We start from the raw sequence: 22,357 nt of genomic DNA on the forward strand, positions 1-22,357 counted from the left end.
AGGTCGCACAGAGGCAGGAGGCAGTGGGGTGGCCAGGGTGGAGAGAGACATTCTCTATTTGCTGTCTTTGGCTTTTATCAGGGAACAAAAATCCCAGAAACTCCCCAGCAGACTTTTCATTATCTTTTTAGTCTGGGTCAGTGGAAACTAGGAAAAGTGAGTATTTGACAAAGGGTCACAGAATAGCCGAGACTGGCTTAAACCTGTCTATATTCATCCCCCAGGATCAGGGCGCTCTGTGTTGTCCTAAAAAACACTTGGAGTCTTTATTGTACCAAGGAAGAAGTGGGTGAATGGATGTGGGATAGACATGAGTTCTACCTGCCACTAAGGAACTCTCATGGTGTTCCATTGCTGTGACCACCTTTGGAATTCTGACAGTTAGAAATTTACTCTTTAGGTTAGGTTTACCTGAGAGAAATTTTTGTACACGATTTTTCAATATGATATTTGATTTAAGTGCAAGAGTTATTTTTTTCTTGGAGTCTAATTTCATGCATTGTTTACCTGAGAGACATAATTCTTATTCGTGCATTGCTTCACTTTTCTAAGATAATGCATTTTAAATAGATTTGAACATGACCTACTAAGGTGTCCATTAGAGGTAATGTTTCACTACTGATTATAAGGTGTATGAGTCTGTTCAACTCTTCGTATGTAATTTTTCAGAACATGAATGAAGCCTCTTCTCTACTTAGTGCCACATGTAATACATTCATCACAACGCTTGAGGAATGTGTGAAGATAGCGAACGCCAAGTTTAAACCTGAGATGTTTCAGCTGTCTCATCCGGATCCCTTAGTTTCTCCTGTGTCACCTTCTCCTGTTCAAATGGTTGGAACTCCTTGTTTTTCTTCCAGTGATACTGCATGTGGTTTTGTTTTTGTTCTTATTTTTAAGGGTGGAAAATGGCACTGGGAGGGAAATAGTCAACAGGTTGAGTTTCTTTTGATTGTACTCAGATTCTATATGGGAGCCTCTCAACTACTGGGCTGGCATGTGCCAAGGTCCTGGTTCCTTCCACCCGCCAACCCCCCCAGGGCTGTGCCATTTCCCTCAGTGCTCCAGGAAAACAGTGTAATGCTCTGTGGGTGCTGTGACACGAAAAGGTTGGGGAGCACTCTTCTACTTGGTAAAAAACACCACAATGGGGTGATGATTTACTCACAAGGGGATAAAATTATGCAAATCTTTAAGGGAGCTATAAGGGATTTTAAACAACATGTTACATGGGAAACAATATTTTGTAGTTAGCATTTGGATTTGAACCCTCTGAGTAGACAAGTTACTTAATCTCTCTGGACTTCATTTTCTTCATCTGTAAAGTGAAATGTTTTCTACATCAGAGGAAAATCTGACCTGTTTAATGTTAGGTCCATAATGTTAGGGTCTTACTGTCTGATTACTTTGAACAACAAGTACCTTTTTTGCTGAGATTGGTGAATTTGTTGTCCTTTTCAAGCTATTGAACTTGTTCTAGCATGCTGTGGGGAACTTGGAGGTGAGATAAGGTTTGATGAGACTTTATGTTTTTTTAATCAAACTATTTTCAGATGCCCTTTTGCAGATGGAAGAATGCCATCTGGCTCTTACCTTAGCAATTATCTGAAGATTTATTTGTTGGAAGGAAGAATAGGGTACAACTTACTCCAAAGTTCTCTTACCCACCACAGCAAATTTGGTCATATGAGATTACCTAAATTTATTCAGACCATTGTTTTCTAATCAATTTATGATGGACTCACAACATCCTCTGAGATAGGTGTACCGTGAAAATGAGTTCTGTGGTCGGCTTAGTCTGAGAAGTGCTAGGTTAACTTAAACAAATTGGATTTCTCTGTCACAGAACTTCTTAGAACCACTTTTATGCTAAAGTGTATTATGAATCTCTGAGGAGAGATGGTTTCTGAAATTTATTTGACAATTAAACCATTTTGTTTATTTCTTAATGACATCTCACAGAACTGTGGTGTTTGGTAAAACACAATTTGACAATGTTGCTTTTTAGAACAATTTTAGATAAACTGTGAACTGGTAAGTAACACATATAGTTGAACAAAACCCCCAGTCTTTTGAGATAGATGTATTGTGTTGTGTTCCTGAGGCTGATGTACAAGGTACATCTGACTTTAAGATATACCTTAGAGTCAGATAAAATGAGAACACCTCAAACCTGTCTGGTTTCTGCACTGAACTTCTGAGGAAAATGCCTTCTCTTACAAATGTTCTATAGTCCAGACAAATCATATATATATTTTATATATAAAACTGTAATAACTGTCTCTTTTAAATTAAAACCTTTTACCAGTAGTAACATAACAGGAAATAAGTTAATCCAGAAATGTCAGTTTCCTAGAGGCCACTTACTTTTCCTTACTGTGACATTTTACTTCATACATAAAGTAAAAATTCTGGCTTATGGTAAATAGTTCTGGAGACACATAACATAGCGTGTTCCATCAGACAGTCTTTAAGGGACAATCGTTTTCCTTTTTTTTTTTTTTTTTAAATAACATGTAAATGAAAAATAAAGCTGAAATATTTGAGAATTCCAAATTAACTTTATAACCACTTTATGTAGTTAATCTCATTGTGTTCCTCTTTAAATTAACCTGCATTCAGTTGTATTTCAGATCACCATGGAAGTTCAAACAATTGTCATTTTGATCCACAGATTGATAATTGTAGTGGGGGAGTTGCTGGGTGAGCAATCCTAAAAGAAGTGATTTCTGTTAAAGGAGATGTTAATGTCCAGTTGCATCTTTATTTTAATCACATTAGATGTCCCTGGACTAAAAATTGGCTGGGTCATATTGTTATCATTTCACTTGGGATTTCTCAGAGCAACTGTAGAAGGCATGTATGTAACGCAGATGTTAGACTTGGACTTGTAAGACTCTTGAGCCCCGTGTGTAAATCAACTATCCTTAGCCTTTAATATAAAATTCTCTTTTCTGCTACATTGCTAAACATTGTAATAATCTACTTGGCTGCCTTTATTTTTTGGTGGAGTAGTTAGATCTTCTAAATTGTGTTTCATGTTTGTCATTTTTATTAATGCTCTGATGGATTTTATGTACTTATTTGTATTTTAAATATATGTTTTCAGAAATCTGTTTGAGGCTTAGGGTTCATCTTCTGAGTTCTTAAAAGACTTGAATTATTAATGCTATTTTCTATGAAAACCACACTTTCGAACATCTGTGTAATAGCTACCTGAATAATGAATGATAAAGAAAAGCTTGCCTACCAGGCTGTTCCTGCCCTTTAAAAAAAAAGGGAGACGTTTATTAGAATATTTTCTTTTCTGGCTTGCTAGATGCTCCTTTTTATCACAAACAGTGTGATTTTTTTGGACTAGTAAAGCATACTGTTTTTTATATTTTTATACATACACACATTTTATGTATCTATTATAAAATTTAGTTTCTAGTATTGAGAAAATAATCCAGCATGTTTTTAGTATGTGCTGAGAAAAATTTCAGTTAATGGTTATTAGGGAGAAAGCTGGAAATTATGCTAATAATGGTACTTGAGTCTATGAAAAATAAATTTGGGGGCCAGCCATGTTTTTCTTTGAGTAAATTTATATTAATTATAATAATGGATATTAGAGATGTCTTATTCTACCTGACATATGGATTATGCTTATTTTCTTCTTGAATTTCTAGATGAAGCGTTCTGTCAGCCACCCTGGTTCTTGCAGTTCAGAGAGGTAAAATAACTTTTTGACCGAGTTCACTCAAAATTATATCTACTTTGGGAAATTCTTTGGGCCTTTAACAGAGTGGTGTGGAATGTTAACTCTGTACGGACAGACTCCAGTTCTGATTTGCTCAGCATTATTTCTTTTAGTCCTTGGTATAGGGCCTGGCCCAATAGGCAGTCAGTAAAGAAAAAAATGAGTGAATTAAATTAACCTGCAAGTAAGCACCTTGCCAGCTATCGTACCTTTTTTAGATGTTTGAAATAATATTAAATGATGGTTAATAGAAATCCATTTTTGATGTATCAAGGCTCCAAGCTTAGGCTCATTTTACTATATTTTTTATAGCATTATATATTCATGCTGAGCTGTTTATTTTATTAGGAGCTAAAGATTACTGAAAAGAGAGAAAAAGCAATTGATATTTTAAAGTATATATTCATATCAACATGTTTAAAAAATTAACCTTCCAGTTAGATCTTGCCAATATCTCAGGCTATTTATCATGGTAGGTAATATTCTTAACTTGCTATGGTTGTCTTATTTGGTTCTTTGGAAAGTGATGAAGTTATAGTGACATTAGTATTTATTTCTCTACATTAATATAGGGGTAGAGGGGAAAAGGGGGTTGTTATGGGATTATATGAAGTTATGTGTGTGAGACTTTTGAAAATTGTAAAGCACTGTAGAATTTAAAGAATCTTTCATTCAATAAACATCTATTGAGTGTCTACAAAGAGAAAGAATAAGTGCTAACTGAGGCTCCTTATTATTGTTTTGTCACCTCCCCCCCCCGGATGACTATGTAATTGATTGAACTATTATGTGCTCAGAGGAGTCCAATGATATATGTATCTAATTCTGGCCAGGAATGAAGAGTTTCACCAACCGAATTTTCCAGGGAGATAGAAGCTTTATATCTTTGAAAAACTTTTATTTTTATGATAGAATTTTTTCTGAACTGTATTTTATCCTGTCTATCTTATTAAATGAAATATAATAAGAATTTTACAACTTTTTTTCTTCCTTAACAGAGGCACTGGGGATTGAACTCACGACCTCTGTGCACTCCAAGCACGCTCTCTACCATTGAGCTACACTCCCTGCACCCCTAAAATTTTATTTTTTTCCTGATAAATCAAGGTTGTCATTAAGAACAGTAATGGTGGGTCATACAGTGGTGGCTGAGGTGCCATTGAGTGGTGGTGATTTGCTTCTGTGTTGAATTTTTTACATAGATTTTTCTAGTTTTCTGGTTTTCCAGGCTGGTTTTTAAAAAATAGTTTTTCTAGCCTCCATTTGCCATCTTTATCTGCTCTTGCTGCTGTCAATGCGTTGACTTCTGGTCTGCTCCAGTACTACTTGCCCATCCCCTTTGCTCTGCTATCTTAGACCAGATATGGATTGACCCAAGAAATACGCACTTGTGAAATCCATAACTTTTAGTTTTCAAACACTTGTCAATCATCTGATACGTTTTCTCTCTAGTTGGACATTCCTCTGTAAAAGAAGTCCTTCATTGTACCCTTTTCCTTTCAATTTGGCTCATAGGCCATATTTCCCAGCTTACCAGCTTCTAAATGTTTTGACTTGTGTGCAGTCTAACCTCTGAAGGAGTAGAATGTTGCTAAAATAGAACTTTGAGTATAAATATAGGTCCTCTTTCAAGTAAAGAGAAGTCATTGAAAACTGCAGTTAAGTTGAGGATGTTTTCATTTGTTGAAGTCCTTATAGTTTAAAGCTTTTTATTTAATATGCAGGAGTAGCCACTCTATAAAAGAACCAGTGTCTACACTTCACCGACTCTCCCAGAGACGCCGAAGAACCTACTCAGATACAGACTCTTGTAATGATGTTCCTCTTGAAGACCCAGATAGTAAGTTAGAAGGGCTCTGTCTCTCCCCTTTGGCCTATTCAGCAAAATTATTGTAGGGCTCTGTAATTGTAGAAATGAAGGATACTGACAGTGAATGCTGTGCTTTGTCCATGGATTAATTCCTTAATTCAGAGTTAAGCAAATACCACACAATCAACAAAAGCTCACATATCCTCTTACAGACACCTTTGTTACTGAGAAGTACTTAGCATCTCTTTGTAATTACCATGTCTTAGATTTGTATGTGAAATATCAAAAGCTTTTACTCCCATTACATTTTAGTAATCTCTTGGTAATCTTCTATTCCCACTACATTTGCATTTAAAAAACATGTTAGAAGCATGAATTTTGCATAGGATTCTATAGGAAAATAAAGGCAAGTTCTAAGTTCAAAGGAAAAAAAAAATCAGCATTGTTACTTAAATAATAGGAAATGGCCAACGAAAATAATTTTTTCTGGTAGCAGTGGTGAATTGTGGTAGCATTTATTCCTGTACCTTTTTCTTTCTTATTTGAAGAGGCAACATACTGTGATTGAATACTTTAGGAAAGGTTTTGTGATTTATGTTAAAATTTAATTATTTTTCTCTTCAGAGAAAAAGCTTTGAAAACGTGACAGAATATCTACTTAGACAGTAGTGATCATGATTTCCAGTAGAACACAAGTTTGGTGTTATTATTGAAACTCATTGTTAGACTACTGCTTTTCAAAGTCTTTACTATTACCCCTGCAACATGTGGGATAAAAACTACATACAGCTCTCAATTAAGGAACAGATTGTGTTCCAAGACTTTATTTGTAAGTCAGCTGTTTCGAACAAGATTTTATTTCCCTTATGGCAATGACATGGTAAATGGTGGTTAGATTCTTTAGATTGCCTAGAAGAGCCCAGCTAATTCATAGTATGGCTGAAATGGGACGAAACAATGGTGTTGGATTTCTAGTATTTGAATATAATGAAAACATTGATTAAGATAGAATTGTTTTGCTTACCCAGGGGGTTAAACAGGTTTAATTAGAGGAGAATGTAGATGGTTGAGATTCTAAAGGGACTGCTGGTCATTTTCAGATCTTTAGAAGTTGATGACATTTTTTTTTAATGCCTATTTTTTAAATAAATAAATCTGTTTATTGATATGGAACACTGCTCTGCTCATTACCATTCTGAATTTAAGTTGGGGCAATGGGTAAAAAGTTGAAAGAAGGAAAAGGGTGAGGGTGGGAAGGGGATGGGAGAAAGGAACTTTACTGGGCCAATTTCGTACAACTTGGAAGAGATAAGGAAAAGAGGAAGATGGATGTTTAAAGCACTTAAGTATGGGAGAAAATGTTGCCTGATGCAAGGTACTATACATTCCAATTTACCTTACTCTTTCTGCCTTTTATACATCACCCTTTCCATCCAGAGCTCATGAAAGAGTTCTGTTCTGTCTTGTCCTTTTCTTTAAATGCCACTTCTTTTTTTAAAAAGATTATTTTCATTTGTGATAGCTAAGGTAATTTTTTTAAAGCCAGCCATTTTCCTTTGCTCTCTTCTTTTTTAGGCACCCTGGTTCTGAATTTTTGAAAACAGTTTTCATAAGATCTAAATGTAAATGGCTTATTCCATTTAGCATTCCCCAATTTAGCTATTAAAGAGTGTGAGAAAACTAGTTACCCTACATGCATGCACACTCACACACATATACACATGCATTACTATTTAAATACATACATATATCTCAATTCTCTGGAACTTTTTAAAATTGGCAAGTATATGGTAGGTCAGAGTTTTATCCTTATATTTCCTTCTGTTCATCCTGAAGTTTAGTGTCTTAGTTGGTTGACAAAGCAGAAACTGACTTAGTACTCTTTCTTAGAAAGTACATGCTTTGCAAATTGGCAATCTTAGTTGAAAGTCTATCTCAGCATGTTCTTTTCCTTGAGAGATGTAGCTGCTTCTACTTTATATTAACTAGAGTTTTAAAATTTATGAAAGTAATAAATGTTCATGTTAAATTCAAATAATACGTACATGTAAAATTGAACAGGACCATGCAAGTGTGTTTAATGTGTTCACTTGCAGCTGCAGTGATAGTTTTGTGAGTTTGCTTTCCAAATGGAAATATGGCACCTTTCAGTGTGAGGTAGCTTGTCCGCTTTGCTCAGAAAGTCTTGTGAGGAAAAGAGCAAGATGTGTATTGGTCTTAGTTCTGTTATGTGATCTTGGGTTAAGCCTGTAACCTTTTTTGGTTTCTTTGCCTCGAAATGAGGAAGATATTAACGGCATTAAAATGATCAGGCTGGAAAAGCAGTCGTTAAGAAAGAGTAATTCAGTTCAGCAAATATTTACTGACTGCTCATTATGTGCCGGCCTTGGTTCTAGCAATTAACAAAAAAGTATCTCTGCATCAGATAGTTTCATAATTTATCTCATGAACTCTAACATTTCTCCTTATGCTTGCCAGTAGTAGAAAAGTTAGAGTTTACTCTTTTTAAACAAATGATAAAATAATTAGCAGGAATCTAAAGGAATTTCATGTTCCTGAACTGAAAATGTTCTTTCATGGAGGAGTGGAATTCATATTGATAGGATGTTTAACCTTTTAATCAATTTTTTAATAGGACCTGTTCACTGTTCAAGAAATACACTTAATGGAGATTTGGCATCATCAACCATTCCTGAAGAAAACAGACTTATGGCCAAAAAAAAATCTGAATCAGAAGATCCTCTTCCATCCTTCTCTTCCTGAGGAAACAGAAGTGTCCAACTTCCTTTAAGTATTGCTATGCAAAAGCTGCTGTAATTAAACTATGTTTTAGGGAGTAGTTTTTCCCTTAGGATTTCTCAGCACTTTATAGAATATTGTAAAACAAACAAAAACAACCCACATACCTTTGAAGTGTATTTTATCTTTATATAGTTTATTTGCAAGAGTATTTTCCTAATAACTTCACAGTATGAATGTGCATTTTTTTTTTTTAAACAAATGATGGTGTAACATTTTGACATCCATAAGGACAAATGTAGATATTTTTCTAAAAAACTGTGAGGGACTGACAGCTTAGTCAGTGTGTATTGTAGCTTATAAACATGAAATCTTATAAACTTAAGGTTTCAGTTTGACAGAAGTGTGATATATATAACGTGTGCCATGGACCAAATGGTCACTTTACCCCAGCTGAAAATGAGTTTCGGTCGCAGCTTGATGGTGATTGTATTATATTCCTTTAAGCAAAAAGAAAACAGTTAATATTCAAAGTATTTTTAACCCAAATATCATGACATTGAAGATTTTTTAAAAACCAAACTGCGTTGTCCTTCATATATGAAGTTGACACTACTGATTTATCAATACCAAATGTTGGGTTAAAATATTTAGTTTTTATTTATTTATTTTTCTATTGCATCAAAAATATGATTGCATCCTAACTTTTATGACCTGCCAAATTTAAGATATGTATACATTGTTATTTGCATTGTTCTAGAAAAGAGGTTAATGTTGTAGTGACCTTGCTCACTTCCACCAGAGAAATAAATGACTTGCAATGGAAGAGGATTTTAGTGCTTTTTTCCTAAAAATAGACATTAAGCTGCTGTTGTAAGGTATTACTGTTTGCAGCTCTTTAGAATATCTAGACATTTTTTATTTATGAATATTTATACAAAAAAAGGAATCTGTCAAGGTGACTGCTCTACATAACTTGAGAATGGCATTATTTAATTGAAGAACAAATAGCATTTTTTTGGTAGTGCCTGTCCATACCTATTGTCAGTGTTTGCTTTGTAAACTTTTTCAATTCACTTTGGAGTGACAGTTTTGTCCAAGGTTTTGGATGAGGAGCACTTTAAAACAAACTGGTTTGGTGTTTTTAAGTTAATCATATGTTTAATAAATATGTGGTTTTTGCATTCAAACTCTTCATATAATACATTGTATTTTTTACATTTATTGATTGTCTAATCTTTTTCGAGTGTAAATATTCTTTGTTGCTTTGATTTTGTATGTATATTCAGACCTCATAGTAAATACACAAATGAGACATATTTTTAGCTTTTTTGCCTGTGAGCTAGGAATAGTGTGACCTATTTCATTTTAAGTTTCTGTTATAAGTTTATGTGGGAATTTTTTAAAGAGTTAATATTTGGTATTTCCTTATTAAAGTAAACCTGTAATTAAAGGCTTTCTTCCTTAAGTTTAAATGGACATAAACAATCTATATACATTGATATACATTTAGATAAACTGTATGCTATTTAAAGTATTAGTGATTTTTAAATAGCACAGAGGTCATTAGGCAATATATATTAAGTGGAATCTTTTTTTGCTAGTATGTTGTATTTCATATGTATAATTTGAGAGAAAAGAAGTTTGATAATGTAAGTTTTAATGATGATTAAGTAATCAGATTTTTTGCTTCTATTTTTTTGTTTTTATTTTCTGTGGTAAGAACAAGTAGTTATTAGACCATGAAGGTCAAGGTGCTACTGATTGGGAGTTTTTCTTGAACCAGTAGGTTTATACTGAAAACACTATAACAAAGCTTTTGAACTCATAGAAAATAAATCCATTTTCTGTTGCTTTATCAAAAAAGATGAGTTCCTGAACAGTTTTCTATAAATATTTTCTTAAATACAGTAGTCATTTCTGGTTCATACCATTTTTTTCTCTTTGAAACAGGTGCTCTGAACAAGTTTGTTACATTCCTAAGCATGGCTTTTATTGTGACTGGAGCCACTTCTTTTCCCTTAGGAACCAACACATTTGTGAAATCCTTTTTTTTTTTTTTAAAAGGGAATATCAGTGTATCTTTAATTATATCTAGGGTTTGATCAGTGAATTGGTAGCATGAAGCAATCTATAAAGCTTCAGAGAACCTTGAATTTTGAGGAGCCCAGTGTATTTTCCAGTGGGCCTGATTTTTCTGAATTTTAAGAAAAAGATGAACCAAATAAGAACAATTTCATAACAATTTTAGCTTGTCAGGATTTTCTGTAATGTATAACTATTGATTGTTCTTGTTTTGCTTTATCTAGGCCATGGGGTTATTGAGAAATTTGGAGACTCTTGGTATATCAGTGATCTTCTAAGCAAAACCAGTGCTTGTTTTTCAAGTGCCTGGTTTCTGTTGTGTGAGAATTCAAGGCCTCTATGATTAAAACAACTTTGATAAGGATTCTTTTGTACATGGACCAAATTTGAACTTTGTTATATTATGTTAAATTATTGTGTTAATCTTTAATCAGGACAAGTCCAGAAATGGATGCTATTGCTTAAACTTAAATTCCAAGGTGGGGGATAAAGTATCTTCATTTTGACAGTCGCCATGGAACCTTTCACCCTGAATTGTAGCTTTTCATTATGCATTATTACATGTAGTGTTTAGAAATTATCATAAGATCTCAGGAAATATATCCTTGTAATATGTTAATATTACATTGCTGTTTGTACTGATTCCATGTACATTATAATATCGTTAATTTGGATTTTACCAGTTCTTTACTTCTTTTATTAAATGAAGTGCCTCTGGGCCTGTCCTTTGGGCCTTGCTACTGCCACTTGGTGCAGAGGGAGTGTCCTGGTCTGTAAGAAAGCCTGGTGAGGCTGCAGGAGCTCCTTCGAGGAGGTCTCTCTGTGATGGCCCCAGTGGGTAAGTAATTGTAGCTGATAGTTGGGCTTCCTTCTCGTATCTTTCCAGTTCCACAGCCCTCCTTTCTTTGAATTCAACTGAATTTGTTTGAATAAGTTTGAATTCTTTTCTTTATTTTAAAAATTAACTTTCTTTTTACTAAAGTAATTCATACACATAGTTTAAAAAATCAAATAGCTTATAATGAGAAGGAGTAGTTCCCCCTCGCCCCAGCGTAGTGCCCCAGAGACACGCACTTTTAGCTCATAGTGGTTTGTCCTAGTATTTACCTTCCTATTTGAAAATAGGTTTTATTACTTTTTCTTGATTTGTCAGTTTTAGAAATGATTTTTTGAATTATGACAGGCAGGATTTACTTTTCTTATATCCTTACCTCCCGCATCCCTCCCAATATAGATTAATCACAACTTTTCGTTAAATCAATAGATATAAATGTTTATTGATTATTTCCTATAATTTTTTCCTTTCTACTGGAACCTTATTTTACCTGGAATTAATAATTGCCTGCTTCTAAAATTTGCTTAGTTTTTTAAGTGCCTGTCACAATGATTATCCAAAGGCTTAAATGCTGAAAAACATCAGATAATCTATCAATTCCTTTTTTTTTCCCCCTTTTTCCTTTAGGGACATTTCTTCTACACCTCTTCATCTTCTGCCATCTGGACCATTGCTCTCCAGGCCCATGCATGGCTTGGTGGTCATTCTGGGACTCCCTTTGTTTTTCAGTCTCATGTTAAATCTCCTGTCTGTTGGATCCTTTCATAATTTACTGCACCTTTTTTTTTGCCAAATCACATCCACCACCAAAAAATTCTTGGGAAAAGATACATGAGAGATAAAGATTTTGTGGCTTTACAGATCTGAAACTGTCTCTACTCTTGATTGGCTGGTAGTGTGGAATCTCTGTTGAAAATCATTTTCCCTCAGAATGTTAAAGGCAGTGCTCCACTTTCATGACTCCTGTGAAAATTCTGATACCGTTCTTTTACATGGGACCTGTTTTTATGCTCGAAGCTTTTAAGAGCATCTCTTTACCCTCAGCGTCTCATGAGGATGTTGGTATCTTTGTTCATTCATGTTGATGGGTACTCGACTTGGTGGAATCTTTCAATTTACAGACTTGACTACTTCAATTCTGGGAAACTTTTGTGTTATCTTTTTGATAATTTTCTCTCCACTATTTTCTTCATCCTTTTTTTTCTAGAATTGCTGTTATTTGAATGTTGGATCTCCCAGATTGATCTTCTGATTTTAAAAATCTTTCATCACCAGTTGTTCTTTAAGTTGTTTTTTAATTGTTCTTTTTGTTTTCCTCCAGCTCTTGTGTTGAATTTTTTTTTTTAGCTACATATTTTAATTTCTAAGACATCTTTTTTCTCTGTCCTTTTTTCATGAAGATGATTGTGGCTTTTTTTTTCTCATGTCTTTCCTGTTTCTTGTGTTGTTTCCTGTTCTGTTTATTTGTTTTAGATTGTGTCTTCCATTCTGAAGCCTTTCTTAGAAAGTTGGGAAAGTCATCCATTCATATTAAGAATCAGGTACTAAAAAGCTAACTTCATGGTTCTTTATTTGTGGGCTAGGTTTATCAGTTATCTGCCTTCAGGCAGAGAGCTGGCCTTTTTTGTTGGAATTCCCTAAATTTCAAAGGAGGTCTTTTCTTTGGGGACATTCAGTTTCTTTAGAAAGAATTCCTGGGTTCTAGCAGTAGGGTAGGAAAAAAAGGGCTGAGGACCCCATAGTTTGTATGGTGGCTTTTACTTAATCTTTCAATTTTCAGCCTCTCCACGCCCTGTCCCACCCCACCCACCCCGGTCTTCCTCTGTGTTTGGTGACCTTCAGGTTCAGTTTCTCCTGGGGATGGAGGTTGGGGGTGGGTGGGTTGTCTGGCTGTGGAGAGTGGGGAGAGGACCTGGGGTCCATCTGCTCATTTTACAGACTTCTAGCCCTAATTTCAGCCATGTGCCTCACTCTTTTTTTTTTTTTTTTTTTGGTACTTGCTACTTCCAAGTCCTAAACTTGTTAGATATTTGGTTGGCTGTATTTGTTGGCTTCTCCCTTTAGGGTACATAGGTTTTAACTTCCTGTGCTCTGCTAGGTTAGTTATCACACCTCCTTCTGGTTTTTATTTTTATAAACTCTGTTGAAGTCTCATGGCTATGTAGTTGGTTCTCTTTGTGGATTAATACCACATAATATCTCTTCAATGTCTTCTTCGTGGGGTTTTGAAGGTAGAGAAAATAAATACATGTGGTCAGTCTACCATAATTAACTGAAAGTCTAGATTTAAATTGTAACAGTGTGTAGAAAATAAAATTTCTTTAATCTTAATTCTGTAATTCATTCTTTCTATTCTCTAATGATTTTCAATTAATATGGTTTTACTGTACTACCTACCTCATAGGGTTGTCGTGAGGATTAGAAGAATCAATACATATGAAGCACTTAGAACAGTGCCTGGCACATAGTGTGTGTTAATAAGTATTAGCTATTAATATTGTTACCATTATTATTATTAGTGCTATCACTCTTAATTTAGTAACCCATTTAGGCCTGAATAAAAAATGTTTTCACCAAAGGAAAAATTATTGATACATGGGAAAGTCTAGTGTTTGGTATTTTTGACTTTATATTTAACTAGACTTCACATGAAATGTTCAGATGTAAGGTGTTATCTAAGACACGTGAAAGCCTTAAAAATCCAATCAGTAACAGTTACTCTAAAAGTGTTTAAAAGCGTATGGTGACAATTTTGATGTGCTTTTAAGTTTTATTGGTATTGTGTTCTATTTTAATTATCTAAATGTGAAGTATAGGAAACAAAATAATGGAGATGTCTATTATGCCTTACAGCCAGGAGATGTGATACTTTTTGAATATATAGAGTATAGAAGTAGAGAAATAGTGGACTCCAGTCTCTGCATCAATGACCTTGTGAATGTTGGTACACTTTCAGAAAATGTGAACTTATATGAAGCAGAATGCCTACATTTGCTCAATTATTTTAACTATCTTGTTTGTGTCCGAGTTAAGAGTGTATGATAACACTGAATTATAACTCTTAGAGGTGAAATGTGAGAAGGTGCTCACACTACTCTTCTTAAGGATAGTGAGTTGCATACTTTGGGGGAGGGGATTTTTATTTGTAAGGAGACTTGCATTCTTTCTCATTAAAGTAGAGTCCTGTGGTTGTGACAAATGGCTGTAAATATCAATACCACTAGGGATGAGAAGTTTTTCTACAAAAGAAATGGCCAGTTGCTTTGTGTGAATAACAACCTCTTTGCATATTACCAGGATAATTTTGGTGGGATAGATGACAGGTAGACATGGCTGTGGTGAACCAGTGCCTGCTGTGAGCTTGATGCTGGCATTTCCCCCTTCCCTAGGTGTGAATATATTGTCTTTATTGTGTCCCTTTGTTATTTGCCTTGATATTGCATCTCTGGAACTTTCATGCCTACATCTTTGGAGCCCCTTCTCCAAACGCAGCAACTAATCTAGTATACTTTCATAGGAATTTCCCCTTTCTGTCCCATAATGTGCTTTTCTTCCCCCTAACTAGTCTTTTTTTGGTCTCTTTGATAATAAAATGCTTACTTACTGTGGGCCACTTGCTTTAACTTATTTTAGCCTCATAACAAAGGTGTTAAAGTACAAGAATACAAGAACCACCAGGATACACAGAACCAGGATTAATTCACATGTGATTGATTAGAATGATAAATATTTTACCATATCCTGAAATACTAGGTGTTTAAATTACCTCTCCAATTAGTATTTTAGTTAATATGCTTCTGGACTAGTGTTAGTTGCTGAATAAATAACTAATGCAGAATTTATAAAACCGAGAATTAATGGAAGGGAGGATTAAGTTTGGATTAATTGTGATAGATAAAACAAATGAATTAATGTACAAATTAAGCAATTCCTTTGACATCAGTGAGGGCTAATGTAGTCAGAATATCAAAGATGAGTAAAAGGTATGACTTTGTAATGAATTTTCTCCTTAGTTTTATTCTGTCAGAGTGAGAGGAAGATGTTGCTGATGATCTTTGTGCCTTTGAAAGTTGTCACAAAGACTATTTTACCCACTTAAATCTCAATATAAAGTCTATTACCAGATTTGGTGGCATGGGGACAGTTAGGGACAAAAGAGAGAGAACGGCATGAAGGGATCCGTGGTCGCCAGGAGCTACGCCACACACTCTTCTTTGCCAGCCTCTCTGGGTGTCAGTGGGCAGAGGTCATCTTGGATGAGATGTAGCAGTGTAGGAGTGACGAGTAATGACTTATGTGTAATGAAAAGGAGGGGTTCTAGGAAAGCGTTTCAGTTCTACTCACTGCTGTGGTCTCTCTCCCGGCACTCTGGACGTCAGACTCTGAGAGAGCTGGGTTATTTACCACCCATCCTCTAGTTTTTTTAAAACAGTACCTGAATATATTCTCTTCATTAAGTAATCACTTAGACAATATGAATAAAGTGAAAGTTCACCTTGACACCCCCACTCTCGCAGGGATAACCACTCTTCTGGTGTGTATTCCAGAACTTTCCTCTGTGCATTGACTTATTTTATGTAAGCATACATCTCAGTTGTTCAGATCAGCTCATCCAAAGCCAGGTGGTTAAATAAACAGTGGCACATCTAGGTGATGCATCGGGAAATCTATGTGAAGAGATGACTCTGTATCTCTTTACAAGTGTTTCTTATGTGTGACATAGAATAATTCTGACCTATACCATTGTTGACCTGGCAGGCATTCTAGCTGTTTTATTTTTTTAATTCCTCTATGCAAGGAACTATGAATTGATTGCTTTTTCTAGATAGCTAGAATGAGGCCATTTTCTTTTGAAAGACAATCCTGCAGTTTATAGTGCTTTTCTTTAATTCTGTGTGTGCATGCAATTTTGTATGCACGGTTTCTTGGTTGTGGACAATGCAATTTGAAATCGTTTTGTTTTGAGATATAGCTTTATGTTTAGTTTTACAATTGAATTTTACAAGTTAAGCTACAAAGGATAAAATAAGTTTGCTATAGCAGCCCATGACCTGGTCAAAATAAGAGTTGTGCAATCAAAAGTGTGGCCTAGAGACCGTAAAGGTTAAGCGTCCAGATGTCTGCCTTGGAATGTATATATGACTACACGATTAAAAACCTTCATTTGACAAATTTATATGGCAAATGAGCATCCAATAAATACCTTTTAAGTCTTACCACCAGAATCTGACTCTGTACTTGAATTAAATGGGAAGTATCTATACTGTGCCCTTTTCCTTTGGCATTTGTGGTTGCTGGGTATCTAGGTGTTTCAGCACGCCTTCAGCATTGCACACCCAGATGACTGCCCCTTGCCATTACGCTCCCATCTTGGGTGAGGCCTTAGAATACAAGTCACATATACAGCTCCTGTTTGACTTTATTTTGTTTTCTTGTTTTGCAGTTGTTGGCCAGAGAGAAGGGTATGGCAGTAGGTACCTGTGGTTTAACATCGTGACTGTGGTTGGCACCCTGTCTTTTTGGTTTTTGTTTCCTTCTGTGCTAGCTCTGCTCAGTTAGTTGTGGCTTTTGGAGACTCTGAATTCGAGGCCAGGATCCGCAGGGAGTGACTGACTGACTTGATTTGTGATGTCTGCCGTGGGCTTGGTGAGAGGGTGTGGGAATGGTGGCAAGAATGTTCTGTCACCCAGAATATAGAGCAGTGATTATGGTTTGACTTTGCATAACTTTGCTAGATTACGTTTTTAAGCATTGACAATAGACAAATGTGAACAACTCATAATTTATTACCTGTTTTCAGTTTCCACTGTCACATGAGGAAGAACTTAGCCATATGTATATATTTTTAAATGGAAACAAAAATACCCCATCACCTCTCTATTCAGGCCAAGTGTACACATGTGCGTGTATAATGCACACCGTTCACTTACTAGCAGTGCCTTTGTGAATTTGAAGACCTTTGCAACCTTGAGTGGCGCTCAGGAAAAACTTTTAGCTATACTTTTAAAAAACTTTAAAAATTATGAGTTTGGGAAATGAAATTCAGTAGCAGACCAGTGCTTTGCATAAGTCATCTTTTGAATTTAGATCACCCTTAGTCATCGCTTGAGAGAAGAGTTTTAGTTCCTTTGTGGGCTTGTGTAAGTAGCAAACCTCCTTAGAGAGATGAGTTGCCCTTCTTTTCTCCTAGAAGTGTTTTAAAAATATAGGCCTTTGGGGGAGTGGGGGAGATGTACAGATTGCAAGTTTTCTTTCTTGCTTTTGTGAATCAGGCTCAGTTGGCCACACAGTGTCCTTAAATTTATCTTGAGTCATGAAGCCTGGCAAAATGTACCTGCCAATGACCTATAGTTTTTTGTCCTCATTAACAGTCTCTTTTCTGGGGGCACACGAGGCTTCTTCAACTGTAATATTTGCATCTGTCACTTTCAGGTTTGACACCTGCAGGTGTTTTTCTTTCTTTTGAGGGGTAGTATGAAGGGAGTAAGGGAATGGATATAATTTTAGATGATGTTTTTAAGTCCAAGTTCTCTACTAGCATGATCTAGAGAAAATAAGACTCACTGTGATTTTTTTTAACCCTGTGTTACTCAAAATTCTGTATGTTATCTCAACCTTCCCTGTTTACCAGCTCTGAAGAAACCATGGTTATATGTTATAAAAATCATGGTTGAATGTTATTAAAGTCATGATTGAATGTTAAAAGTTTCTAAGAGCTTTCCAGTATTATCTGTAATTAGCCAAAGAGATAGTCATATGAATTTTCAATTCTAAGTCCTTTTTTTCCTGTCTTATTCATTTTCTCTTTTTTCTCTATTTTTAATGGCCCAAACGAAATAGTTTCTTTTTTTAAGAAATTGATGTATAATTGACACATAACATCATATTAGTTGCAGTATTTGATATTTGTAATTGTTTCTCCAGTTTCAAATGCTGATTATAGAGTCCCTCAAAATAGCCTCCTCAGTGTCTCTGTATTTGGTGGACTGTTTTGGAAAAGAATCACTTGGGAAGGGTAGGGAGTTATAGGGGGCATCTAAATTTAGGATAGGTTATATGTTTATTCACCTTTTAAAAAATTTTGTTCAGTCAGTATTCATTGACCACTTGCTAAGTGCTATGTTGTGAATATTCCTCTTTGCTTTCTAATTCTCCCTTGCACGTAAAACTCACTGCTTTACTTTTAATAGTTTAGATAAATTGACTATCTTAACTGTAGTTGGCTTTCCTGAATTTTCACTTTTTTAAGTTAACTAGTTGAATAGTATTAATTATTCACATTTGCACACCAACATAAATAAGCAAGCATTAGAAAGTATGATTCTTTTAAAATAGCTTTTTCTTTGTGTGTATAAATATTACTGAAAACAAACACATGATTTTTTTTTCCTTTTAAATGTCTTTATTAGTTGTAACTAATACATATAATGTTTCTTGCAACAAGAGTTTGTGGGTATTTAAATGTAACTTCAGAAGTTAAATAAATTGGAAATATTGAAATTGACAGGAAAGCTAGTCTCTAAATAAACCTAGTAACCTAATAGCAAAAATGGCTTTAGATTGGTATAATTAAGCACTTCAATTTTGAAAAAATTTCAGAATAGGGTTTTTAATCCTGGGGAAAAATAAACTTCATTAAAAGATATATGTATAAGTATTTTGTAAGTATTCTTTTTTTCTCTTCCAAATGCCAAAAGGTGTACTCTATATTTTTGTTATGAAAATCCTGCCTGTTTAAAGTATTGTAGCAATTTTATAATCAATAAAACTGAGCCATGTCAACAGTGTGGGGGAAAATGTTTAATAAATTTGCCATGTCACTAAGAAAACTTTTGAAGGTTTAAGGAAGGGTAAACCTTTGCTTATATATATATATATATATGACAACTGACTTGCTGCACACTTAAATGTAAAATTTGATTGGCTAAACTAAAGTTAGTGCTGTGATGTGAGAAAAGATATTAGGAGAAAAACAGTTCACCTTTAAATGAAAACATTAAATGGATCACTTTATTTGGCGAGATCAGGGGTTCTCCACCCTGGCTCTACATTAGAAATCCCCAGGAGCTTTTAAACTTACTGATGCCTAGGTTGACCCAGACCAATTACAGAAGAATCTTTGGGCATGAGATCCAGTTACCAGTATTTTTTAAAGCTCCCCAGTAATTCCAATAGATAGCCGAGGTTGAGAACCACTGAGCTAGGTGGAAACTCCTACTCTTCATGGTTGCATTTCAGAAGAGGTATATATAGAGAGCATTAAAGTTTGGGATCATCATTTAACTGTCTAAAAGGTCAAACATTTTTCCAGGTCCTTCTTAGCATGGTCTGAGGATCATCAGCATTGGCTTCAGGGATTGAGTTAGAAATGCAGAATCTCAAGTCCTCACCCTAGATGTGCTGAACCAGATTCTGGATTTGGACAAGACCTCCAGGTGATCTCTGTGCACTTTAAAGTTTGAGAAGCACTGTTGGAGGTGGTATTAGGGTAAATGTTGGTCTTGATATATGTGGCCTTTTGCTTTTCTCTCTGGTTTTCTGTCCTAAGCAAGTTGTGACATTTTCATACCGGGTTGGAAAGTGAAACTCGTACCGTGTGCTCACGTCAGCAGGTTAACAGCTAGAGATGGTTTTCTGATCTAGAGCACATGTGAAGGGAACAACCAGCAAGCACTATCACCATCACCATCAAATACCTCTCTCCTAAGATGGGGAAAGAGAAAGGAGCTCAAAGAATGGTCACAGGCTGAAGGCCGTGTTCTTTCAGTCCCTTCTAGCAGCTGCCTGTGTATTAAGGAAAAACAAAGAGTATAGTCCTTGTAAGGATACTTCCTCATTCATACCATTATTTTGAGAATTCTTCTTTGAAAAAGAAAGAAATTTAAGTAAAAAATGTACTCATCTGAGTCTCAAACTGAAATGAATAAAACCAAGTCATCCAAGTTCTCTGAAATAATATCTACCCAGCTCCCAATTTTCAGAAACTTCTATCATGGGCACAGTCCCCTGCCTTAAACATTCTAGGTTCTCCTCTGTCTGAGCACCCACTCGGAATCCGGCTGATTGTTTTGTCAGGATACCTCCTTCCTGTAGGTTGGAAAAGTTCTTTTCTGTTGTCTTTAGGGCCCATAACATTGTTTCCACAAAGCTTTTGCCTCTCCCACCCCTGATCCCATGACATCTGGGTCAGATAAGCACCCTATTTCCTGGCTCTAGTGCAGATGCCAATAGAAGGTTCAGCATTTCTGGCCTTAGCTTTCTGAGAAGAGGAATTTACTCTGCAGGGCCTTTTTATAGGGAGTGACCTGAAAGGATTTTGTTGTCTACCCTGGAATTGAAATGACCTGGAAGTAGGACAGAGCCTTCTCCTCTCTAAACACTCTTGCCCTCTTACCTCCAGCAGGTTTGATTTTTGCAGTTGTGAAGGAGTGGTAGGACCACAGTGATAAAAACGGACCCCTGGCTTCTAGATCCAGCTCTGCTACTAACTGAATTTGGCATGTTATCCGAAGACCCTGGATCTCAGTGTTCTCCACTTCCTCCTTTCCTTCTGGTAGCTCTCTCCAGGAGGCCTCAATCTTCTCCTGATAATGGTCCTTCTGTTTATCAGGACAGGGCATCTCAGTCTCCCTTCTGTTCTTGGCCTGATGGGCCTGTTGGTGTCCCTTCTCTCCAGCTTCTTTGAGTTGTTCTTGGCAGGTATCAACAAAGCGCTGACTTCATTCATGTGTTACAACTGCAGGGAAGAATTACGCCCCCATGTTTCTCTCTGAGGCTGAGACTGGTGTCAGACAGTGTGCCCTCAACATCCACGAGATTTCCCCTATAACTCAGAGCATTTGTCCCTACTGTAACCTTAGGAAGGAGCATTTGTTTTGAGGGCTTTTAGATGAGCACAGTCAGCCCTCTGTATCCATGGGTTCCACATCCCTTGATTCAACCAACAGTGGATAGAAAATACTTGGAAAAAAAAATTCCAGAAGGTTTCAAAAAGCAAAACTTGAATTTGTTGCACCAGAAACTATTTACATAGCATTTACATTGTTTTAGGCATTATAAGTAATCTAGAGATAAAGTATACAGGAGGATGTGCTTTGGTTCTATGCAAATACTGCGCTATTTTATATAGGGAACTTGAGCATCCACAGATTTTGATACCACTGGGGTCCTGGACCCAGTCCCCCACAGATACTGAGGGACGATTGTCCACAACACGAGGCTTGTTAACAGCGGCCCCTCCTGGCTGCTTAAGGAAAGGAATCCTGAGCATCAGAGCTGTGTGGAAGAAGTTCCCAAAGTGGGGTTTATCGCTGCCTCTTTTTAGGGGAGCTGTGTGTAGATGCTGCCTAGATGGCTTGGGCATCTACCTGCCTGTTCCCCCTCTGAAACATGTAGGGCAGTATTTCTTAAACTTCTTGAATCACTGTCATCTTTAAAAATGAAATGAAACTAGGAATCATGTCCCTTTAAAAAAGGGGGGGGGGATGCAGAATGCAGGGAGTTCATGTACCCCTAAAGATTCTAGGTTAAGCATGATTTCAGGTTTGGAATCCTAACTTTTAGGACATGCTATCTTTCGCTGTGATTTCCTGACAGATGGGAAAGCAGTGGCATATCTGCCCACTTCTCTTACCTGCTTCCCACCTTTTCTTAAAATGAAGCCCTGCCTCTCACCTCCAGCCCTTCAGAGTTCCTTTACACTCTTAGTAACACTTTTTTCTACTTTTTTGAATGTATCCTACTCTCCTCATCCCAGACATCTGCATGTGCAAGACTCCTCTGCTTGGAAGAAGCTCTGCCTTATCTCCTTAGCTCACCCCACCCTTCAGGTCACAGCTTTTATGTGTAACTTCCTCTAACATGACTGTTTCCCAATTCTCTCTCTGGATCAGATGCCCCAGCAGTGTGAGCAGTGTGCTCTTAGACACCTTGGACTTTTTTTTTTTTTTTTTTAATCCTAACACTTAATTTCATTTCTTAGGTGGTATCCAGTTCCTCCCCAGGATCTAGTCCTCTTCACACCTTACGTGTTTTCACCTACAGTAGCCGGTATCATCCTGCATCACATGTAGTGGTACCAATGAAAGCAGTTCCATCACCAAATAAGTTCAGGGGGCACTGTATCGCCTCTTGGGGGATCACAACA

General features: G+C 36.2%; 1 protein-coding gene across 1 annotated transcript in view; it reads left to right on the forward strand.

Moving 5' to 3' along the window:
* PLEKHA3 (pleckstrin homology domain containing A3) overlaps window positions 1–18,993 on the forward strand; it is a 33,764-nt gene extending 14,771 nt beyond the window's left edge. The window contains exons 5-8 of the mRNA XM_074363966.1: window positions 670–834; window positions 3,672–3,715; window positions 5,467–5,582; window positions 8,188–18,993. Coding sequence (XP_074220067.1) covers window positions 670–834; window positions 3,672–3,715; window positions 5,467–5,582; window positions 8,188–8,315 — 453 coding nt within the window. The 3' untranslated portion in view covers window positions 8,316–18,993. The remainder of the gene's footprint in view (window positions 1–669; window positions 835–3,671; window positions 3,716–5,466; window positions 5,583–8,187) is intronic.
* The last annotated feature ends 3,364 nt before the right edge of the window (window positions 18,994–22,357 follow it).

The sequence above is a fragment of the Camelus bactrianus genome, chromosome 5, assembly GCF_048773025.1.
Source record: "Camelus bactrianus isolate YW-2024 breed Bactrian camel chromosome 5, ASM4877302v1, whole genome shotgun sequence".
NCBI classification, from domain to species: Eukaryota; Metazoa; Chordata; class Mammalia; order Artiodactyla; family Camelidae; genus Camelus; species Camelus bactrianus.